General features: G+C 37.7%; 1 protein-coding gene across 2 annotated transcripts in view; it reads right to left on the bottom strand.

Annotated features, from left to right (window-relative positions):
- The window catches only part of PPM1D (protein phosphatase, Mg2+/Mn2+ dependent 1D), a 47,081-nt gene that overhangs the window by 15,751 nt on the left and 15,199 nt on the right, over positions 1 to 16,131 (bottom strand). For both annotated transcript variants that reach the window (XR_010384440.1, XM_010990460.3), the window contains exon 3: positions 9,558 to 9,682. Coding sequence is in view for 1 of the 2 variants with exons in the window: in XM_010990460.3 (XP_010988762.3) it covers positions 9,558 to 9,682 (125 nt within the window). In the remaining variant the exon portion in view is untranslated. The remainder of the gene's footprint in view (positions 1 to 9,557; positions 9,683 to 16,131) is intronic.

Genomic DNA, 16,131 nt, shown 5'->3' on the forward strand with positions numbered 1-16,131 from the left:
AACATTTTGTGTATATTTCCCTGTGCTATACAGTGTAGTCTATTCTACAATTTTGAAATCCCAGTCTATCCCTTCCCACCCTCCACCCCCCTGGTAACCACAAGTCTGTATTCTCTGTTTGTGAGTCTATTTCTGTCCTTTATTTACGCTTTGTTTTTGTTTGTTTGTTTGTTTTTGTTTTTGTTTTTTAGATTCCACATACAAGCGATCTCATATGGTATTTTTCTTTCTCTTTCTGGCTTACTTCACTTAGAATGACATTCTCCAGGAGCATCCATGTTGCTGCAAATGGCATTATGTTGTTGGTTTTTATGGCTGAGTAGTATTCCGTTGTATAAATATACAACATCTTCTTTATCCAGTCACCTGTTGATGGACATTTAGGCTGTTTCCATGTTTTGGCTATTGTAAATAGTGCTGCTATGAACTTCACTCTCAATCTATATGTGTCCTTCTCCCTAAAGTGGGTCTCTTGTATGCAGCATATTGAAGGTTCTTGCTTTATTATCCAGTCTGCCACTCTGTGTCTTTTGACTGGAGCATTTAGTCCATTAACATTTACAGTAATTAATGATAGATGTGTGTTTATTGCCATTTTGAACTTATCTTTGCAGTTGAATTGGTATATCCTCTTTGTTCCTTTCTTCTTCCTTTTGTGGTTTGGTAATTTTCCTTTGTATTATCATGGATTTTATTTAATTTTTGTGACTCCTTTGTAAATTTTTGGCTTGTGGTTACCCCTTTTTGTAAATCTATCAACCCATTACTGTAACTGTTTTTATTAAACTGATAGTAACATGATCTCAAACCCATCCTACTGTTAAAAAAATTTAAAAAAGAAAAAGATATTCTATATTTCCCTGCCTCCCTCTCCCACTCTCAGTGATTTGTACGTCTTCTTCTATAATTTCATGTTTATTTGTAATTCATGAGTTATCACCTTTCCAGTTGTGTGTTTCTCATTTCTGTAGCATCCTGCTGCTTTTCTATTTAGAATAGCCCTTTCAATATTTCTTTTAGCATGGGTTTAGTGTTGCTAAACTCCTGCAGCTTTTTTTTGTCTGTGAAACTCTTTATTTCTCCTTCTATCCTCAAGGATAGCCTTGCTGGATAAAGGATCCTAGGCTGCATCTTTTTTTCATTCAGGGCTTTGAATATATCTTGCCACTCCCTTCTGGCCTGTAGTGTTTGTGTAGAGAAATCAGCTGAGAGCCTTATGGGGGTTCCCTTGTAACTTACTCTTTGCTTTTCTCTTGCTGCCTTTAGAATCATTTCTTTATCCTTGACTCTGGCCATCTTGATTATGATATGTCTTGGTGTGGGTCTATTTGGGTTCTTCCTGTTTGGGACCCTCTGAGCTTCCTGTACTTGGATATCTGATTCCTTCTTTAAGTTTGGGAAGTTTTCACAGTCATGATTTCTTCAAAAACCTTTTCAATCCCCTTTGATCTTTCTTCTCCTTCTGGGACCCCTATTATGCGAAGATTGGGACGCTTTATATTATCCCATAGGTCCCTTATGCTATTTTCATTATTTTTTATTTGCTTATCTTGTTGTTCTTCTGAATGGATGCTTTCTATTGCCCTGTCTTCTAGATCACTAATTCGTTCCTCTGCATTATCTAGTCGGCTTTGCACAGATCATTCCTCATCTCTGTCAATGAGTTTACCCATTCTACTTGGCTCTTCTTTATAGCTTCAATTTCATTTTTGACATATTTTATATCTCTAAACACTATCTCTTTTAATTCCTTCAGCAATTCGATCACTCCTTTTTTGAAATCTTGATCTAGTAGGCTATCGATGTCTATTTCGTTGATCTTTCTTTCAGGGGATTTCTCTTGTTCTTTTAATTGGGAAAGGTTTTTCTGCTTCTTCATCTTGCTCATACCTCTTTGGCACTGTGGTTTATGGAGTATCAGTTGTTTATTTTGGTCCTTAAAGATTTTATCTATCTGATGCCTATTTAGGAATAGAACTTAGGAAAAAAAGAAAAAAGAGAGAGAGAGAAAGAATTTTAAAAGAAGGGAGAAGGAGGGTTTGAAAACAGTGTATAATGAATAATAGAAGAGTGAGTTGAAGCAGAGTATTAATCGGGTTGAGATGTTCTTTTAAAACCTTTACAAAAAAAGGGGGGGGGGAGATGAATAGATGTATTTGAAACCTGTGTCTAATCAATAGCAGGACATCAAAACCCAAGAGAAATAGAAATGAATTAAGAAGTAAAAATTAAGAGAGTAATAGAAAATAGAACAGGTAAAAACATTAAAAAAAAAAGGGGGGGGGTGGTTTGTCGGTGTTCTCCTGGAGTCTGTGTGCTTTTGATGTGAAGTCTTTCTGTCTTCGTCCTGTTTTGGAAGCTCAGCTTGCTGTTTTCAGAGGCCCTCCGTTGGCGCCCTCTTCTGTGCTGCTCCCAGCACCTGTCGGCAAGCAGAGCGCGCCTCCTCCTAACACTGGGTCAGGTGCAGCTCTCTGCTGTGGGCGGGCGGGTCGCTGCCCCTCCGGATGCCGCAGTCAGATGTTGCAGACTGGCCGGGCAGGAGGGCGGGTCGTGCCCCCTCCCAGCACCTCGGTCAGGGGCTGTGCTCCTGCCCGAAAGGCGGGGCGGGGGGGGGGTCGCTCTCCCTCTACCTGCGCCGCCAGTAGCTCCGTGCGGCTGCGCGCTCCGCCCTGGTCGGCGCTCCGCGGGTGGGCTCGGGGAAGACCGAGGGACAGCCCTGTCCCTGCTCCGAGCCAAAACCCAGCTCCCTGTTTGTCTTTGTGGAGCAAGTTCTCTGAGGGACCAGGATGGAAGGATCCTATCTGCCCCGGGCTGCAGGCCAGTCTCAGTCTGGCCTTTGAGGCTGCCAAGCCCTTCGGTGCGGATGCAGGTTTCACCCCCGCCCCTGCCTGAGTGCTCAGCGCGGAGGATATGGCGGCTGTGCCTGAGCCCCGCCTCTCTTCCCCCGAAAACTTTCCACGGGTTTTCAGAGATGGGGGTGTGCACCCTTCCCCCAAGAGCACATCAACCTTGCTGTTTTATGGAGGGCCCAGGTTGTTCTGCCCTGTGCACCCACAGCCAGGGCGCGCAGCCCCTAGCGTTCCCCGGGGCTGCCTCCGTGCAGCCACTTCCGTCCTCCGCCCGGCTTGTGCAGCCTGGCCCTACCCGCGGCTGCCGGCCCGCGTCTCAGGCTGGGTGTCGGGGAGGACGCTCTGTGCCCGTTTAACTTAGTTCTGTTAGTCAAGGGCTGCTCTGTATAGATCCGAGCCTCGGAGGCTCCCCCTCCGTCCCGCTGGCCTCTCAGTTGGAGAGGGGAGACCTAGCGAGCGAGCGCCAGTCCTCCTTTGCCGCTCCCTCCACGCGGGACCCGTCCCGCGCTGCTTTGCCTTTTGTTCTTTCTTTTTTCCTTTTCTCCTACCAGATTTTTGGCGTCTTTATCTTTTGAAGAGGGCGATGTTCTGTCGGAGTTCCACAGGTGCTCTGGTTGGCTGAATGGGTCTGTAGATGTGGGTCTTGGTGTATTTGTGGGAGAGGGTGACCTGCGAGAGTCCTTCTACTCCGCCATCTTCTCACACCTATCTCCTTTTCATATTTTTTCATCATAGGTTACTACAAGATATTGAATATAGTTCTCTGTGCTACACAGTAGAAACATGTTGTTTATTTATTTTATACACAGTAGTTAGTATCTGCACATCTCTAACTCCCAAATTTATCTCTTTCCCTTCCCTTTCCCCTCTGGTAACCATAAGTTTGTTTTCTATGTCAGTGAGTCTGTTTCTATTTTGTAAATAAGTTCATTTGTGTCATTTTTTTTTAGATTCTACTGAAGTGATATCTTATGGTATTTGTCTTTCTCCTTCTGACTTACTTCACTTAGAATGACAATCTCCAGATCCATCCATGTTGCTGCAAATGGCATTACTATATTCTTTTTTATGGCTCAGTAGTACTTCAGTGTGTGTGTGTGTGTGTGAACTTCTTTATCCAGTCATCTGTTGATGGATATTTGGTTATTCCACGTCTTGGCTACTGTAAACAGTGCTGCTGTGAACACTGGGGTGCATGTATCTTTCTGAATTACAGTATCCTCCAGATTTATGCCCAGGAGTGGGATTGCTGGATCATATGATAAATCTATTTTTAATTTTTAAAGGAATCTCCATACTGTTTCCCATAATGGCTGCACCAAACTACATTGCTACCAACAGTGTAGGAGGGTTCCCTTTTCTCCACACCCTCTCCAGCATTTACTATTTGTGGACTTTTTAATGATGGCCATTCTGACTGATGTGAGGTGATACCTCATTGTAGTTTTGATTTGCATTTCTCTGATAATTAGCGATACTGAGCATTTTTTCATGTGCCTACTGGCCATTTGTATGTCTTCACTGGAGAAATGTTTAAATCTTCTGTCCATTTTTGGACTGGGTTGTTTGGTTTCTGTTAAGTTTATGAGATGTTTGTATATTCTGGAAATTAAGCCCTTGTCCAATGATTGTTCCATCATTTGCAAGTGTTTTCTCCCAGTCCGTAGGTTGTCTTTTTGTTTTGTTTATAGTTTCCTTTGCTGTACAAAAGCTTATAAATTTAATTAGGTCCCATTTGTTTATTTTTGCTTTTATTTCTATTGCCTGGGTAGACTGCCCTAGGAGAACATTGCTAAGATTTATGTTAGAGAATGTTTTTGCCTATGTTTTCTTGTAGGAGGCTTATAGTGTCTTGTCTTATGTTTAAGTCTTTAAAGACTGCATTATTTTTTATGACTAAGCTATACTTAGCAATGTTGGATTATCTTATGCTCATAAGCAATCAACTGAAACAAAAAGAACAAACAAACAAAATCTAGTCCTCTTTCAAATTAAATGCTGCTAGCAAAGCAGAGTCTCTTAAAGAATATTCTGAACTTAAGTTTTGCACTTTATTTTTATTAAATTTCATATTATTACTGTCAGCCTGTTTTTTAAAACATTTTTCATTTGGAGATCATTTCAAATGTTCAAAGTTATCCAAAAAATGACAAAGAACACCCATCTTTACTCACACTCATCTATTGTTGACATATTGCCCCATCTGCTTGTTTTCTATCAACATATATATATAAATATTCTATGTATGTGTACATATATAAATATTCTATGTGCGTGTGTGTGTGTGTATATATATAAAAATGTTTAAAATTGTGGCCACTTTATCCCTAAATACTTCAAGGTGTATTTTTCTAAGAATAAGGACACTGCAGTTATCAGCTTCATAAGTTTACATTAATATAATTTTTGTCTAATATACCATCTACCATCCACATATCTTGAAATATCCAATGGCCTATAATTCCCTTTATAGGATCCAGCCTAGGATCAGGAATAGCATTTACTTGTAACATTTCTTTAGCCTCCCTTTAATCGAGATTGAGGTTACGCATGCTTGACCAGAGTACTACACAGGGGATGTGTATCACACACCTAGAGACATACAATGTCCAAGGCCTCATTAGTGATGGTAATTGTCATCATCCAGTCAAAGTGTTGCCTGATTACTCTCTAATTACTATTCTTCCTCTCTTGCAACTAAAAGCAGTTAAACAATGATAAAATCTGCTGCCTAAGTACTTTCAAATATTAACATCTGTATCACATACAAAATTAAGGACTGCACTATTTCTTTTTCTAGGTAGTTAACAAATGTTGAAACAAGATAAGGAAAAAACACAGCATCACATCAATCAAGATCTCTTTCCAAATACACACCAATCTATTAATCAGTATCTTTAGTATTAATACATTCTGCAAAAAACTCATCTAATGCAATTATTCAGTCTCCATCTCCCCACCCTCACACCATCCCAATAAAAACCAACAGGGTATGTAATAGAGAAACTTGACCCGGCAGCTGTTCATAAGAGAAATATTTAGAGATCTGAGCCTAATAAGCGAACAAATTTGACAAGATTACTAAACACTAATGACAGGATTCTAGGACTCCATTATTGGAAGTACAATGCTCAGGTGGCAGGAACTAAATATTTCCACTGTACTTCAACCTGGGCAGACCACATCTTGCAGAGTGTCCTCATTTCTGGAATCACATTTACTGAAGGAAACATGTAGGAAGAATATGATGACAAGAATAACGAAGGGTCTGAAATTAGGTTAGAGAAACATGCTAGCTAATTCTGAATAGGTAAATGACTGTCATTATGCAAAAGGAAAAATACGTACACTGCCCTGTCTGAAAGATTCATGGAGGAAGACTTTAACTCACAATTAGAGTTGTCTAATAATCCAAGAGTCTGCACTTTGAAACATTAAGTAAAGATTACTGAAGATATTCAAGCGAGTTGAATTACTTCTTGTCTGAATTACTCCAGAGGTATCTCTGAACTGGGCAGGAATGTCTGAAACAGAAAAACCAGTTGGTTTTCCTGCTTTTTGCCACTCCTTCATCTGTTCCTCCTTCTCTTCTCCACAATTACTTACGGGTTTCAAGGCTAATTACTTGAAATGCCTGGCACACACACTTCATATATACAAAATAACTTGGCATCTACTTTTCTAAACTGAAGGTTCACCTTACTTTTGAACCTGCAGTAAGAACTTGTCCTCAGTCCACACTGAGTTCCCCACAAAAAAAGCCCTCTCTATTCTTTAGTAATATTAACTCTTTGCCTCCCATGCCCTCCTTCTAAGCTCGCAAATGCCAATAGTTAACTTGAAACTTATCATCTACCTGAAATGTAAATAGCAGCTATCACCTTCCCCCCATCTTTTTCCTTGCCAATAACTGGATGGTCAATTATATCACATATGCATACCATGAATGAATGGCCTTGGTATCTCAAAAAGGCTTCTAGTTTTGCAAAAATCTGTAAAATATGTAAAGTCCCTAGAATACTGCTACAGACCCCTGAATGATATCCTTGCCTCTAATTTTAGTACCCTACAATTTTAGCCATCATGAGCTTTTACAAACAAACTGGAGCAGCGAAAATGATTCTTTAAAAACAAACTGGATCATGTTACTGCCCTGCTTTAGTAAACAACAATAACAACTAACATTTATAGAGCACTTACTATGTGCCAGGCACTATTTTAAGCAATTTACATGTGTTAAGTCACCCAATATTCACAACAGTATGAGGCAGGCCCCACTTTATAGCTGAAAAAACTGTGTCACAATATATTAAATAATTTGCTCAAGTTTGTACAGTAAGTAACAACACTGGGATTGGAACCTAGGAATTTTGGCGCTAAAGTCCTCCTCTTAAACACTATGGTTTATTCCCTCTCTTACTTTGCAACCCCTTCCCAAAAGCATTTCAAATAAAATTCCTTATCATGGTCTAGAAAGCCTTGCAGGACTTAGTTTTGCCCACCACCCATAATGTCATCATCAAACTCCTTACCTTGGCCTGCACCACCCTTCTTAATCGGGTAAGTGTCCTCATCTCCACCTTCACCTATCTCTCTGCCTCCTCTCTCTCACACTGGCCTCATTCCTGTTCCTTAAAGGCCTCAAAATCTTTCTTTCTGGCATTAGGATTCTTTGCTTACAAATGACAATCCCCAGCTCAGGTTAACTTAGGCCAAAAAGGCAACTCAGAAGAAAATCAAGTAGCTTACACGATAGACAAAAAGCTGGAGAACCAAGCATGGAGACGGGGCAATTCCAAACAACTAGGCAGTAAACAGTCACACCAATGGGCACTGCCAAAGGAGGTCACTATCACTAGGGTGAATTCATTCCAACCAGGTTTACTTTTAATTTTTGTCCTTACTAGAGTCACAATTCAAAATCCTGGAATAGGGAATCTAACTATCTGGCTGGTGTCATATGCCTGACCTTTCATATATTTTACAAAAGGACCTTAACAGGAATGTCTAAACTAAGTAAGGGAGACAGAATTTCCCAAAAGGAAATCAGGACGTAATTTAGTAGAAAAAGAAAATAAATGCTAGACAACCCCAACCAACACCCCTCCCAAAGCAAATGTCCACTAACTGCCTAATCGCCTCTGCGAATGCTATGGCTCTGCTTTGTCTGTTACTTTTTTTGGTCCCTTCTTCAGGTCTGACTCACATACCACCTTCTTAAAGAATGTTCCTTAATAATCCTCTCCAAAGCAGCCCTCCCCTGCCACCCACTGTCCCTCCTGCCAATTACTGCCACATCATATTGTTCAATTCCTTTATGAATTTCTTCAATTTTCTTATTTGTTTATTATCTACTCCCCCTCCCCTCATTAGGGTATAGGCTCCATGAAGACTGGGACTTTATGATTTGATCACCAAAGGTGAACAATAGTAAGATGATAGGGAGAACAATTTTTAAAAATGCATTAACTTTTTGGAGGAAAAAAAAGCATAACTTATGGTGAAAAAGAATATAAAAACGAATATATGTATGTTCACGTACAACTGAAGCATTGTGCTGTACACCAGAAATTGACACATTGTAAACAGACTACACTTCAATAAAAATAAAATGCTAATCAGATAATGTTGTTCCTTAGCTTAATATCCTTCAATGTTTCCCAGTACCCTTAAACTAGAAGGAAAATATCTGTAGCTCATGTTTGCCTCATTAACTCCTGCCTTTTGAGAACATGCCAAACTCTTTCCCAATTCAGGATCCATGCCTGGAATATTCTTCAACAGGCTCTTCACAAGAATAGCTCCTTCTCAGCCATTAAATCTCAGCCAAAATCACACTTCCTAAAAGGAGCATTTCCATCACACTGTCTAAAACAGTTTTTCCCTTCTAAATTACTCTTTATCACAGGACCCTTTTTCTTTCTTTCATATTTCTTTCATATTTCCTAATCTGTACCTATTTCATTACAAGCTTACTTTTTTATTAAATTGAAGCATAACTGACTTGCGATAATATATTTCAATAGTATATTAGTTTCAAGACAAGCTTAATTTGTTATTGCCTATCTCCCCAGCTACTTACTCTTGCTCCCTGAGGGCAGAGTATATCTCTCCAAAGCCTAATGCAAGTAAGTGCCTGGCACCAAGTCAGTACTCAAGTGTCAGTTAGAGCAAGAAGGAGAGAAGGGAAAAAATGGTGTCTTCTAAGAGAAATTTTCTTTACAAGAAATTTTACAAGAAAATTTAGCACCTCCAAGGTAAGATACTTTAGCTATCATCCTCTAGCCTTCCTTCTAAAACCAGGGAGAACTCAAAATAGGTCTGTTTATTTTGTCATGGACAACTTACTTTGCTAGCTAAAGAAAAAAAAGAGCTTTGAAGGCTCTTAAGAGAAAGATGAAGGGCTGAAGTAGGGAAGGGCATTTAGAATTCTAAGGCTAACATCAAGTCTAGGCATACAGATACTTCCCTAAGAATAAATGGGAATTAGCAAAACATTAAACATAACTCATGATCAAAGAGCAACTGGCACTGAAATCCATACTTTAATCTTCCCCTCAATTAGGTTTTAAATCATTTATCATAATATAATATTTCTACCCGCATTATGTGCCAAATGAGGGTTTAATTCTCAGGCTTCTCTTTTATTTTACCACCATACATTGTAGAAAATCCAAAATGATTTCACCAAATGTAAGTCCTACTTACCCAGTGCTCTTGCTACTGCCAGAAATGGAATCTGGTCAATGACTGTGCTCCTTCTAACAGGTCCATTGTGAGAAAGCCGAGGTCGTTTCCAAACTACACGATTCACCCCAGACTTGTTCATCACACTAAAAAATAGAGATTACATAAATACTCTAAATGATTAAGATACAACAACTAAGGTAGTTCAACGTGTTAAATAACTAATAAAATCAGATTATATTATCACAAAATATTGATTTATCTGTTTCAGATACAAAGATGCAAAAACCAAAATTCCTGTCCTGTCCAGAAAGCAAAGACAAAATTGGGTAGATTAAGATGAGAATTTGGAGATTCCCTGAGGTAAGATACACAGAATGGAATGGAAGTAATGGGAATCAAAATGAGTAGATATCATGTAAAATTAAAAAGCAAGATAATTTGATAACTAAAAAAAATTGAGAGGAAGAAGAGTGGTTGGAAATGAAGAGAGACTATGTGGTGATAAAAGAAATTAAAAAGGAAAGGCTGTATAGTTTTTGAGAGATTTGAGGGATTGAAAACAGAACTTCGGTTTTACTTCTTAATTTGAGCAATCAATACGAAATGCCTCAATATAAATATCTGTGAGATAGATATTTCTGTATTTAGAAGTATGAGACTAGACTTTAGAAACAGTTCAGCTGTAGAAATACAGATTTGGGACTTACAGAACAAGAAAACCCTCTTTGAAATTTGGCAAAGGAGAAATAAAAATCTTTAATTACTACACAGAGGAAATAGTACACTCCAGGGTGCCTAAAACATTGAAATATGGTCAAATATTTGAACAAAAAAGTAATAAAACACAATAGAGATGCTCTCTCAACCTGTGCTTGAATGACTGGAATGGGAAACTAGCCCTTAAATAAATTTAATCATAATCTGCCTGAAAATGTCTTAAAATAAATAGAAGAAAAACACTCTCCTTGAAGGCTAGAAAAGTTGAGGGGAAGAGTGGCAAAGAATACTTCCAAGAAACAGTATTAGCCTGCCTGATATTAGGCTCACCTGCCAGATACATGCACAAGACACAAGCTGATTCCTAAGACTCAAGTGTCGATGACATTAAGATAATCGAATTAAGTCTTCGTACTCACGTCCCAAGTGCACACTGAAACCCTTTGATTATAATCTGAAATTTCTTTTCATCTACAACAGGCCAGCTGACAATAATAAGCAGTCTTCTAGTCAGTTCCTGTTCTCATTGTTAATGAGCACTCTGACATCCTGATGTTCACACGAGTCCCTTATTAGTTTACTACGTTGACTGTGAGTGGCATGGCTCTGTCCCCCTAAACTTGAACACTGAAACTAAACTGGCTTCAAGACATAGAAAGCTGGAGACAGGACAAATAACGGTGACCACCTCCACAGGGATGTCACTATGAAATGCTGTACAACTCGGCAGCAGCCAGCCAGGTAACCTCCACTTATGGCTTTTCTATTTCTGTTCTAACCTCAAATGAAATGAAGATATTAGAGAGAGAAAACAAATGGTATAAAGGTCCTAACAGAAGCAAAATAAAGGCATAAAACTTATAAATGAGAAAAAAAAAATCTTCCCCCGAGCAAAGAAAAACATGAAAATGACAGAAGGAGAACAACCTCAATCATCTTCCTAAAGTAGAAAACAAGCTCATCAGACAAGGGCAAGCCAGGAGGTCTGAGCAGCTCTGTCTCATGAAACTTCCTACAGCGACGGGAATGGCCACTCTGCACAGTCTAACACAGCAGCCACTAGCCACGTCTGACTACCGTGTCACTACCATGTCAATGTGGCTAGCACAAATGAGGAACTGACTTTTTAAATTTAATTTTAATTAACTTATATTTAAATTTAAACAGTCATATGTGGCTAGGGGCTACTATTCTGGACAGAACAGAGGAAGGATGAAGCAGGTGCAGAATGATCAGAAAACATCAGTGTTAACACAGAAGAGAAATTCAATAGAGTTGCTCATTTACTAGCCCTTCTGCGAATTAGTTTAATTTGTAATACTGAAAGCAACACTGCTCTAGGTCATAGTAAGAGTCGGAGTTTCAAAGGCAGTCACTTTGCTATTTTATGCTTTCTTCATCACTGATCCTAAAGAGCAAACAGGAGAGTAAAGACTAAATCCGCCATTTACAAGAATATATGCAACATAAGAGTTATAGAAGAGACACCAACATTTAGCCTTCATACCACCTTACACTCCTTTGTTCTTTCCTAAACCCACTCCTAAAAAGTAAGGCTTAGTACTTAAGTAATTACAGTAGCTACCCAAATTGCTTCCAACATAACTACTAGAAGTTCTCTTGATACTTAATATTCAAAGATACTATGGTCTCTGTGTTTCTGAGGAACAAAAGACAAAATAATGGTACTGGTTAAAACAAAGTTTTAAATCCAGTGTCCAAAAACCAAAGCAATGTTGTAAAAGATACTGCTTTTAACAGTCCCTGCTGTTGTCCTGTATGATTAAAAGGGACACACAAAGGAGCAGCCTGATACGCAGAGGGCTGACTGAGCAGCAACAGAAGGCTGCAAACACAGAGCACTAGCCAGTTGCCTAGGGTGAGGAAAGAGGGAAAGGAGGAAATAACTTACAATAAAATGGCTCAATGTGTGCAAAAAGACACCTGCTCCCAAATGGCAAAGAGCATCTGTCCAATTATCCACATGGCATTTTATATGATAGGACAAAAATAAATAAACTCTAAAATAAAAAGTTAATAAAATCACAGAATATATAATTTAAAAACTCATATAGAGGGTGTGTGGGGAAATAGCTCAGTGGTAGAACATGTGCTTGGTGTGCCCGACGTCCTCGGTTTAATCTCCAGTGCCTCAGAAAAAGGGGAAAAAGTTCAAATAGAAAAAATAAAGAAGGAATAGTCAAGAAAAAAAAATTTTTTTTAATATTAATGAGAAGGATCAGGCCTACCAATATTAAAAATTATAACAGAGCCTCAGTTTAAAAAAAAGTATGGTACTGGTACATGAACATAAAAATAAAACATATTTTATTTTTTATAAAAAGAAGCCTAGAAAAAGACCCAAATATATATAACTGCAAAACTCACTTTGCACAGCTGCCACAGTGGTCTAAGATACATACTGACCTTCGCACTTTACGCATGAAATAAACCATAGCATGAAACCAAGCTGATTTAACTTTGTAGGAGACAGGACAGGAAACACAGTATGCCAGCATGACAGCTTCAGTTATGCTGTCTTCAGCAATGATCCTTCCAGAAATCCAGGTGCCATTTTCTAGCCACTACAAACAAGCTTCATATACCACAAGAATCAGCATCTTGTAACAACAGCCCATGCCCAGGTCCCTGTACAAGTCAAACTGCAAGTACACAGGGCAGCTAAGGCATGTGCTTCCCAACAGAAACTTACAGTCCATTCAAAGTCTTTCCTACCAAGATGCAGTTCCATTCAAGGGTCATTCTACAAAAAGCAATATTGTCTTACCACAGAACTAACATTCCATGTTTATCTTAACCAGAGTAGCAGTGCTAGACGAGGACAAACTCAAGTTCATCTTCCCACTGAAGAAGGTTTTTATGCCTCGTAAGCTTTCTAATCAGTAATCAAAAGTTGTATAATTGCTCAAGTGGCTACTAGTGACCATCAAGAAAAAAATAATTTGTATCCTTACTACACAGCTTTGATTTTCAAATTCCAGAGAAATGTGAGATTAAAATGTAAACAATGAAACTATACAAGTACTTGAAAAGTGGTTCTCAAAACAGGTTTCAGGGAACCCTGGGAGTCCCCCAAACCATTTCAGGGGATCTGCAAGGTCAAAATTATTTTCGTAATTCTAATACATAATACTAATATAATACTAATACCATGTGTATACAGTGGAGTTTTGAGCAGCTACATGACTTGATATATTGTGTAATAAGATGTGTCAATATTGGGATGATCTGCATAACTCAGCTAAACAATGTCTTACAAATGACCAATGCCCATGTTACGAAATCATGCATGGAGGCTATATACTATATGATTCCAACTATACAACATCCTGGAAAAGGCAACACTATGTAGACAAGACAAAGACTAGGGTTGCCAGGGGTAAGGAGGGAGGAAGGGATAAACAGACAGAGCACAGAAGATTTTTAGCACAGTGAAAGTATTCTGTATGATACTATAATAGTAGATAGATGTCATCACATTATTTTTCAAAACCCTATAACGTACAATACCAAGAGCAATCCTAATGTAAACCCTGGGCTTTGGGTTATAATGATGTGTCAAAATAGGGTCACTGATTGTAACAAATGTACTACTCTGGGGCAGGATGCTGATAGCGGAAGAGGCTATGCATACAGGAGGAGGCAGGGAGTAAATAGGAACTCTCGGTAATTTCTGCTCAATTTTGCTATGAATCTTAAACTGCCCTAAAAATAAAACTCGATTAATTTAAAAAAATCATGCATGGATAAAGATACTATTTGGCCAATGGTTCTTAATGTAAGAATAAGGAAAAGGTCACTCACATGATTTCAGATACCATACTACTATTAACCCTTAAGAAACTCCCTCTTCTTGAATTTTGGAATAGTATCAAAGAATATCCCCAAAACATGGAAAAGCTTTTAAAATAGTTTCTCTTTTCCGATTATATACCTACATAAGATCAGATTTTACTTCAGATACTGCAACAAAAAACTTTATTACAACAGATTTAATGCAGAAGCGAATATAAGAATCTGTCACCTATTAAGCCAGAGAATAAAGAGACTTACAAAAATGTAAAACAACCAATGTCTGTTTTGGAAAACAGCTAATTTTTCACAAAGAATGTTCTTTATGTCAACATATAATGGGCTTCATGTTATTTTCCAATAAATTGACAAAGTCTGAAGTCTTCATTTAATTTTCTAATATGGTAAAATCAATATATATAATCTATATAAACAAAAAGCTCTTTGAGGGCCTCAATTTTTAAGAGTGTAAAGGGTTCCTAAGACCAAAAGTGTTCATAACTGCTTATATGAGAAGAAAATACAGAAGACTTTGAATAACCTCGGAGTGAAGGAATTGTATGTGTGTATGGCACAAAGCCCAAAAATCATAATGGTAGAGATTGATAAACTTAACTGTATTAAAATAAACTTTCATGTGAAAAAAAATTCCAGGAGAAGAATCAAAAGACAATCCGCGAAAGCAACATCTGAAACTCCTACCACATACATTAGTCTACTTTCTCTAATGTCATACACACTCACACATAAGTGGCTCCTACATATTAATACAGAAAAGGTCTTCCCCCCAAATGAACAAAGAATGTAAACAAAAATACACAGAAAAGGGAATAGAAATGGCTCTTAAACAAATAAAAAGATATCCAACCTTTCTTAAGATAAATTCAAATTAAAACATCACCAAGATGATTTCTAGCCATTTTAAAAACTTAAAACTGGATATGATAAAAAAGTTCCATAGGTATGTTGTCAAGGTATCCATATATACTGTTGATAGGAGTATAAACTGGTACAACCTCCATGGAGACAAAGAGTTATCAATGTAACTTTATTCTCTCTTTTCATTTTATCTATATGAGAAGATAGATCTATTATGAACCTATTATGGTAATCATTTCACAATACAAGTAAACTAAACTATCATGTAATATGTCTTAAATACATGCAGAAATACATGCCAATTATTTCTCAATGAAACAGGAGAAAAAAATCATATATTAAAAAAAAACTCCCCCTCTCTATGGGAGTTAATGAAGTACTATTCTATCTTTTATGTTTGAAAATTTTCACACCACCATTATTTTAAAAAATCTATCTATAAACACCATTTTTCATGGCTACATCATAATCAATGTTATGAATATGTATTATCATCTACTTAACCATTTTCCAGCTGCTGGGCCTTCAAGTTACTTTCAGCTAAATGAACAGTCAAGAAACAGTGCTGCATTAATAACTCTGTTCAGATTCTGTCTCACATTTCAGATTTCTTCATTAGAGTAGATTCCCAAAACTACTGAGTTTATATACACTTAAAGTTAGTGGTACATGTCCTATTCTGTATAGATCATACCAATATATAATCCTGCCAACAGGATACCCATTACAACAAAAATATTACTAACCCAATAGCAAAAAACAGAATTTCATTTCAATAATGTTAAACATTTTTTCAAATGTTTACTATCCTTTTCCATTTTTGTTATTGTTCAAACTTCCTCTCCTTTATCCACCTATCTGGAAGTAGCAGAGTTTTAGTGTTTTTCTTACTGATTTTTTTAACTCCTTGTAGTTTATTAGGATGTTAGTTCTTTCCTTCAGCTTATTATTTCTCTGAAAAAGACCATTTTGATTTAATAAAAGCAAGAAAGAGAAACCAAGTAAAAATATCACAGTAAGACTTGGGTTAGAATGATGATTTAGAAAATACTGGATTCTGTTTAACTTGCCTCAGATCCTTGATTTTTTTTTTCTTTTTTCTTTTCAGATCCTTGATTTTTAAAATTAGTATTGGGATAACTTTTAAATCTTATGTTATTCATTACTTTGATTTTTGGAATCA

Source organism: Camelus dromedarius, chromosome 16 (assembly GCF_036321535.1).
Source record: "Camelus dromedarius isolate mCamDro1 chromosome 16, mCamDro1.pat, whole genome shotgun sequence".
NCBI classification, from domain to species: Eukaryota; Metazoa; Chordata; class Mammalia; order Artiodactyla; family Camelidae; genus Camelus; species Camelus dromedarius.